Below are 8,215 nucleotides of genomic sequence, written 5' to 3' on the forward strand. Positions count from 1 at the left end.
GTCATTCTGAACATTCTGCAAAAATAGGCGAAAGCTTGGTTGTGAGCTTGTAGACCGGCTATTTATGCTATTTGACAGACAACAAAGTACAGTATATAGGGTTTAAGGGGTTTGTGTGCTTCCAAATAATGATCAGTTATTGAATGTATGCATTGGACAGTGTGCGATGGATCATTTCAGTTTGAGGTACCCTTGCAGTCATGGGTAGATTGCCATGCAGCCAATCATATTGTTGTGTTTGAAGTAACAATTGTGTAATTGTTTATTAGTAGAGCAAAAGCTCCTTTTATGCTGCCCAAATCTTATCTAGTCAGTCACAGTCTCATGGCTCAGATTCCCCTGCAAGGAAGGCCAGCTCTATAAATGAGCTTTTTTTCTCTCTTAATGAAGGTCAGAAGAGAGTCACATCTTTCCTTTTGTGATAATTTATCCCTATCTGCTGTTATCTCCATTTTGCCCCTTTAATCCTAATTGTATTGTATAATTGTGTGATGTGGACCTCTTGGTCTTTGATGTAGTGCCCCTATCCGTTCATTATAACCTGATGCCTTGAACCTTTGTTCATTTTTTATTCTGCTCTATTTTATTCAGTAATTCTGTCTACTTTTCTGCACTGTGCACAGCTAAGGCTCAGCCGCTTTGAAAGATTTTATTTTGCTCCAATGTTGCTGAGAAAATGGTGTGACTACTGTGAAGATTGTGATTTTATTAAACTTATAGACGGATCCCATGTTGGCCATACATCTCAGCAGGCGTCTCACTGATGTTTTCATTATTTCCCAGTGTGTTATTCTTATGGAATGATACTTTTGATCGCATGAGATGGTTCCCATTGATGGACTGAGGTTTTTTATTTTTACCATTTGATAATGGGAGGGCCCGTTGTGTGCGTTACTGTAATATTCACTGTAGGAAAATAACACTTCCTAATTCAAATGAATATATATGTATTTATGTACATTTTCCAGGATCCATAATATTAGCACACACCAATATGCCTTGATCATAAAAAAACCCCACCCAGAATCTTAATGTATTAAATAATAGATGGAGCACAAGCATATTCATGGTTGAGAAGAGTGTATTTTTGTAGCTCTACTGAACTGTCCCGCTTGCCAATTGCATCCTATTTGTATCACAGCCTGTGTGTGTGTGTGTGTGTGTGTGTGTGTGTGTGTGTGTGTGTGTGTGTGTGTGTGTGTGTGTGTGTGTGTGTGTGTGTGTGTGTGTGTGTGTGTGTGTGTGTGTGTGTGTGTGTGTGTGTCTGTGTCTGTGTCTGTGTGTGTGTGTGCGCGTGAGTGAGTGAGTGAGTGAGTGAGTGAGAGACAGACAGACAGACGGACATTGAGTGAGCAATAGAGTGATTGAGGTTCATCTCTTCCCCTGTGAGTCCACTTTTGTCATCTATTGCCTCAAACAATGTCCATCATCCTTATGCCTCCATTCATCCATAAATAAACACTGTAATACCCTTGATGCCAGAGTTGGAGAGCTGTCATGGCCTATTTTGGGGACAAAACCCTAATGTATCTGTTGTCAGTATTTTGGATTTATTTTGTAATTTTAGCTCCAAATAGTGACTGGTGCTTCTTGCCAAGTCTGTGAAGTTATATTAAACTTGAGAACATTTTGTTTGTTATGAAGGTGGCACTTTATCCCAAACTTCATTTCTAATGTTTGTGGGTATGGGTTTTTTTTTTTTTTTTGCACATAGAACCATCCCTAAAAAGGATGTAAATAGAATGAAAGGCATTGAAATGTCAACCCTAGCTTTTAAGAGTTTTGAGGGAGGACGCAAGTTTGCAGTAAAGAAAGCCACTTACCGTTTCAGCACCATGGACAGTTACGGTAGTGGAGCTTACCTCAGTGCTCTCCACGGGAGCCCAACTTGGCTAATAGGCTCTCAGAATGTCGGTTCTGTCCCATTCACTTTTTAAGGCAAGAGAGATGGACATGTGTCCTATGATAATCCTGGTTTTATGAGCATGCCTGCGTGTGTGTGTGTGTGTGTGTGTGTGTGTGTGTGTGTGTGTGTGTGTGTGTGTGTGTGTGTGTGTGTGTGTGTGTGTGTGTGTGTGTGTGTGTGTGTGTGTGTGTGTGTGCGTGCGTGTGCGTGTGTGTGCGTGTGTGAGAGAGAGATTTTAATTTATCCTTTACAGTAGGGGAAATATGTTGAAATACATTTACAGCTATTCCAGTTTCAGAAATCATTACTATAACATTGTGATCCAAATGTTACTGGATGCTCAATTACATTGGCAGATTTTCCAAGAGGTAGCCTATAATTTAAATATAGATACAGTATTTATTTTTCATCATCGACTAATAATTCACAAATTCCGACCAATTAAGCAGCACTAAAATGGTCGAGAAAATCTGAGTATATTGAGAGGAATGACGCTTTCACGGTGAAAGTCAAATCGATACACAAATTGAATTTAAATCAATAGACTGTCATTAAAATCCGCAATATTTATCCTATATTTTTCTCGTTTCAATTAAAAAAATAAAGGGCTCGAAATGTACAATGAAAAAAAAGGAAAGAAACCGTGGATGAAGAGAATATGAGCGGCAGCCCAAAACTAATCAAACCCTATTGCATTGCTCATTATCCGGCTAAATTGTCAAGGGAACTTTCAAGGCTGAATTTATTAGACAATCAGTTTTTGAATAAGAAACATAGCTTTAACTCTCCCCCGTGAATAGGAGGTGCAGCCGTAAAATCATTTCCCCTTATCTAACTCATTGATCTCAAAATGCAGCCTAAGCTGGCTTGGGTTAGGCTATAGACCACCTTTTTCGTGCCGCGGACCCCCAAATTGATATGTATTTAGCCGCGGACCCCCATCTGAAAATATTGTGTGCCAGGGACCCCCTACCCAGAAGAGAAGATTTGGGGTTAAACATTCTAAATTATTTAAAAAAATCCAAACGTTTTCAACATTTTTCAAGTTTCAAAAATAGCAGATCTACAAGCTCGCAGTGTGCCACGAAGTGGCGCCCTGCGAGCTTGTACATCTACTATTTTTGAATAGCCAACGTAAAAATGGATAAAGTGGTTAAAATTATTGTGACGCTATTAACTACTTTTGCTGGGGACCCCTGGGGGTCCCCGGACCCCACTTTGAGAACCAATGCTATAGACTGCATGTCTCATTGCATACATTGGTTTAGTGGATAATAACACAATTCTAAAGTTTTGAAATATGCATAAACGTACCGTAAGTTGCGGATGAATCTATAGTAGTAATAATCGATTTTTGAGGAGGAGTTATTTTTCTCTTTCACAGGAGTCGAATCTGCGCTTGCAATTCATTCAAGTCTGAGGCAGCATTGTTCGTTTAGAATGAAGCAAAGTTGAACATCGTCTGCAATTTGTATGTTTATCGATCATTTTAATATCGTTTAAGGTTAAAAAATATAAACATATGGCGATCTCGTTGTTTAGAGGCTTTCACTTTACGCATGCGTATGTGACTGAGCACAGAGAGAGAGAGAGAGAGAGAGAGAGAGAGAGAGAGAGAGAGAGAGAGAGAGAGAGAGAGAGAGAGAGAGAGAGAGAGAGAGAGAGAGAGAGAGAGAGAGAGAGAGAGAGAGAGAGAGAGCATGGAAAGAGAGAGAGAGAGGGGGAGAGAGAGATACCCTTGTTGGCTATATGATGTGAAAAATGAGTAGGTGTATATATGGGTTATAGGCATAAACTCAATGGGGGGGGGGGGGGGGCTGGTGACATGATCCCCTTTCATTTTAAGCCTACATAATATTAACAACATATTGCAACAGTGTTATTTCCTCAGGATTACACTTTGTTTTGTCACACATTTGCACCTGAAAACGCAGAGTGACATCATTAAAAGGGCTTCTCTTTTTTTTGGGAAAACATCTATACCTTTTTGTATGAGTTCATCAGAAATATTGAGTGTGAACAAATCCTATAATTCAACCTTGAAAGCATAAACATGTACCCAAAATAGACGGGTTCCCAGTGTCATTTGGGACATTTAAGCAACTTTACTAAGAGATGTCACTGCGTGTGCTCGTGTGCGTGCGTGTTAAAAAACGTCAATCTCAAGAAGTTTACTTAACAGTGTGTGTGTGTGTGTGTGTGTGTGTGTGTGTGTGTGTGTGTGTGTGTGTGTGTGTGTGTGTGTGTGTGTGTGTGTGTGTGTGTGTGTGTGTGTGTGTGTGTGTGTGTGTGTGTGTGTGTGTGTGTGTGTGTGTGTGTGTGTGCGTGCGTTGCGTGCGTGCGTGCGTGCTTCACACTTTCACGGTAGATATTCCAACAGCGTGGAACCACACATAGGCTGCGTTTGGTTTAATAATCACAACTGAAGGAATCATACATCACGCGTATTAGCCTGAGGGTTATTAAGCAGCGGTCCTCATTCAAAGCTATACATTTGCATATTAAAACTATCACTCGGTGCCTCTCTTGCAATCTATGGCTGTCAAATTGTTGTGAGCTAATGTAACAATTATGGGCTGACAATGACTATTTTAAAATGTGTTAAGCTGACATTACTACATTTCCTTGGTGTTTGTAATTTGTATTAATGCTCAGCAGGGTGTCTATATATATACGTTGTGTGATGGTGGCAGCTGGACTCACACATGGTCAAGGATATGTCATTCCCATGCTCTCTCTCTCTCCATGTGTGTGTGTGTGTGTGTGTGTGTGTGTGTGTGTGTGTGTGTGTGTGTGTGTGTGTGTGTGTGTGTGTGTGTGTGTGTGTGTGTGTGTGTGTGTGTGTGTGTGTGTGTGTGTGTGTGTGTGTGTGTGTGTGTGCGCGCGCGTGCGTGCGCGTGTGTGTGTTTGAGAGAGAGAGACAGAGAGAGAGAGAGACATGTAAGTATTAGTAAATTGTGTATAGCCTACTTGCGGTGTGAAGGGTCGTCAGACTTTTAAATGAAACATTAAGGTTGAATGCACCATGCACTTGCCTGCTTATAAGAATATAGGTATTTGTAGAGTGTAATATGGTTTATGCTGACCTACAACAACATATTGAAATTAAAGTCGACATTTTACATTAGCCTTGCATATAGGAGACCCCCTGCTTATCATAATATATGCTGTGTTACTGTAAATCACTTAAGAAAAATAAATCACACACCCACATAAACACTATCAAAATAAACAACCATATAGGCTACTTTGTGTTGTTATGTGTTGTCTTTGTCATTTTCGATTTTTAGCTATAACCATTATTTTATATTTTGGCTATTCAAAAATAGCAGATCTACAAGCTCATAGTGCAGCACCGAGTGCTGTGCTATGAGCTTGTAGATCTGCTATTTTTGAAAAATCTTGAACATTTGTGCAAATCTTTGAATACATATATTTTTTTAACTATATATATATATATATATATATATATATATATATATATATATATATATATATATATATATATATATATACACACACACACACACACACACACACACACACACACACACACACACACACACACACACACAAATACAAGCTTTGTATTTGTTGTGATAAGGTCCCAAAAGCCATGCATTCCTGAACAAGGCTAAACTCCTATACACCTCTTTGGATTGGAGTCAGCTTTTTACTGGAAAGAGGTTGAAAGGTCTATGTTTGTTATACGATTCATTAAACGGATTCGGGGAGGGATCCTGAATAACCTCCCTCTTTGTTTATGTTGTAATGTACATATTTCTTTCCGTGAAGGTATTATATTGGGTCTGTGTGCTGATTGGTTCGCCCAGGTTGGTGAGTGAACGCCCTGCTGATTATGTCAGATTGCGTGCAGAACCAAACCAGCCCAGCCTTTGAACTTCACCGCTTTTGGCTCATATTCACTCATACTTCCCCTCGTTTCCACGCCAGGTGCTTTTTCTGCACAACGACAAACTTCAGAGAAGAAAAAAAAACACTTTACGGCTCCTCATTTGCGGAACATTGCTTTCACCTGTGTGGATCTTTTCGCGTGCATTTCGCCGTTTCCTGTGTGGATGAGAAGAGAGGAACCAGGACTTTAACCATTAAACCAAACGGCGTCTAAACTGGGGGAATTTGGGATTGTTTTCCCCCGTCGCGTTGGTGATTTTTCTTCTTCTTTCAGATCCATTCACAAGCACCCTGATACGAAGTGGCATGATTTATATCGGGCTGCTAGACAGGCTGCTAGACAGGTGAATAGTTTCCTTTTTTTTTCGTAAAGAACTTCTTCCTCGTTATTAATAGACTAATTGAGGATTAAGAAAAAAGAAAACAGTTTTTTTTTGTTATCAACTGAAAAAAAGAAGACAAAAGAAACGGGTTTTTTTTGTTATCAATTGTTTAAAAAACAAAACAAAACAAAAAACGGTTCACTTTCCAAACATGTCAAAGCCCGTCGATCACATCAAGAGACCCATGAACGCGTTCATGGTGTGGTCCCGGGGCCAGAGGAGGAAAATGGCCCAGGAGAACCCCAAGATGCACAACTCTGAGATCAGTAAGAGACTGGGCGCGGAGTGGAAGCTGCTGTCCGAGTCCGAGAAGAGACCCTACATCGACGAGGCGAAGAGGTTGAGAGCGCAGCACATGAAGGAGCACCCCGACTACAAGTACCGACCGCGGCGCAAGCCCAAGAACCTGCTGAAGAAAGACAGGTACGACCAGTGGCGGAAGAAATACTCAGACATTTGTTTTTACTTAAGTAAAAGTATCAATACTATAAAGGCAGAAAAAGCCAAAGAAATATCTTTAAAAAAAAGGATCAATGCTGTAATGTAGAAATTACTCTGTACAATTAAAAGTCCAGAATAAAAAATGCACTTGAGTAAAAAGTACAAAGTATTGGTATCAAAATGTACTACTCCAATTACCATAAGTAGAAGTACTCATTATGCAGAAATGCCCCTTTTCAAGTTTTCAAATTAATAAAAATCTTTTGAAAATAGCAGATCTACAAGATCAGCTATTTTCAAATGGCCGAAATGTATATTGGGCAGAAGTGGGCAATGTATGTTTTGTAATGATAATCAAAATCTACAAAGTAACTAAAGTTTAATAAATGTAGTACACATACCCCAAAATTGTACTTAAGTAAAGTACTTGAGTAAATGTACTTAGTTACTTTAAAGTTTCCTAGTAAACTTATATTACATTTTTAAATAGTTTAAAATGTGTACTTGGGTTCAGTAGGCCTGCTTGAGTAAATGTACTTAGTTACTTTACACCACACTGCAGGTACGTCTTCCCACTGCCTTACCTCGGGGACGTGGATCACATGAAGGGTCTCTCCGTGTCAGACTCTCTTATGGGTTCCGTGGAGAAAGCCAGGGCCTTCCTGCCGCCTACCTCCTCGCCCTACTCCTTCCTGGACCCCAGTCAGTTCAGCTCCAGCGCCATCCAGAAGATGACCGACCAGATGCCGCACGGCCTGACCACCAGCACGTTGCCATACTCCTCTTTGGGATACCAGAACGGCGCGTTCGGCAGCCTCGGCTGCCCCAGTCAGCACACCCACACCCACCCGTCGCCCACGAACCCCGGCTACGTGGTCCCGTGTAACTGTACCGCCTGGTCCACGTCCAGTTTACAGCCCCCCGTGGCCTACATACTTTTCCCAGGTATGACCAAGACCGGGATAGACCCATATTCATCAGCACACGCCGCTGCTATGTAAACTCACTCAAACAAGACTGTTTCTCTTTATGATTTAAAGGCGTAGTTCGCCCAAAAAAATGATTATTTTTCTATCAATTACACACTTCATGAAGCCTTGAATTCATGGAGATTTTTTTCAAAACTATCTCCATGAATCCAAGGCTTCATGAAGTGTGTAATTGATAGAAAATAATCAATTATTTGGGTGAACTACGCCTTTAACTTGAATACTGAAATGCATGTATATAATGGACAGTGCGCCAAAAAGAGGCATGAACAGTTATTAATTGCCTTGGACTTGTTATATGGCAAAAGAAAAGGGAGAGGAGAGAAAAAAAGAAACTTTTCCAAGAGCTCGACGTTCCTAAACCTCAGCATGGAACTCGGAATAGATGTAAGGAGGTGCTCTGCTGTGATCTGTAAGAATTGTAAATGTTATAACGTTTATGGCAACCAGAAAAAGGAGGCCTTTAACTTTATTTATTGTGTACATTTCGATGCTATGATAATTTTGTGTTGACTATTGATAGGCTATTTCTTTTTGAAATTTGGCTTTTTGCACAACTTAACAACTCGCATTCTTATTTC

The 8,215-nt window shown here is 40.3% G+C and overlaps 1 protein-coding gene across 2 annotated transcripts; it reads left to right on the forward strand.

Moving 5' to 3' along the window:
- The first annotated feature begins 5,833 nt into the window (after positions 1 to 5,833).
- On the forward strand, positions 5,834 to 7,719 carry sox14 (SRY-box transcription factor 14). Of its 2 annotated transcripts, none has more exons than XM_084066305.1 (2): positions 5,834 to 6,627; positions 7,187 to 7,719. In XM_084066305.1, exons 1-2 carry the CDS (start codon positions 6,356 to 6,358, stop codon positions 7,644 to 7,646), a joined length of 732 nt encoding a protein of 243 aa, XP_083922431.1. In that variant the 5' UTR covers positions 5,834 to 6,355; the 3' UTR covers positions 7,647 to 7,719. The 2 variants fall into 2 exon arrangements, with proteins under 2 accessions (XP_083922431.1, XP_083922432.1); XM_084066306.1 differs by having other exon boundaries at positions 7,208 to 7,719.
- The last annotated feature ends 496 nt before the right edge of the window (positions 7,720 to 8,215 follow it).

This window comes from Gymnoscopelus microlampas (genome assembly GCF_963454915.1).
Source record: "Gymnoscopelus microlampas genome assembly, chromosome: 9".
Taxonomy (NCBI): domain Eukaryota; kingdom Metazoa; phylum Chordata; class Actinopteri; order Myctophiformes; family Myctophidae; genus Gymnoscopelus; species Gymnoscopelus microlampas.

Coding starts and splice junctions, on each gene's coding strand:
- sox14 (XM_084066305.1), top strand. CDS start 6,356: ATGTCAAAGCCCGTCGATCACATCAAGAGACCCATGAACGCGTTCATG. Junction 6,628..7,186: donor AACCTGCTGAAGAAAGACAG/GTACGACCAGTG, acceptor AAATGTACTTAG/TTACTTTACACCACACTGCA.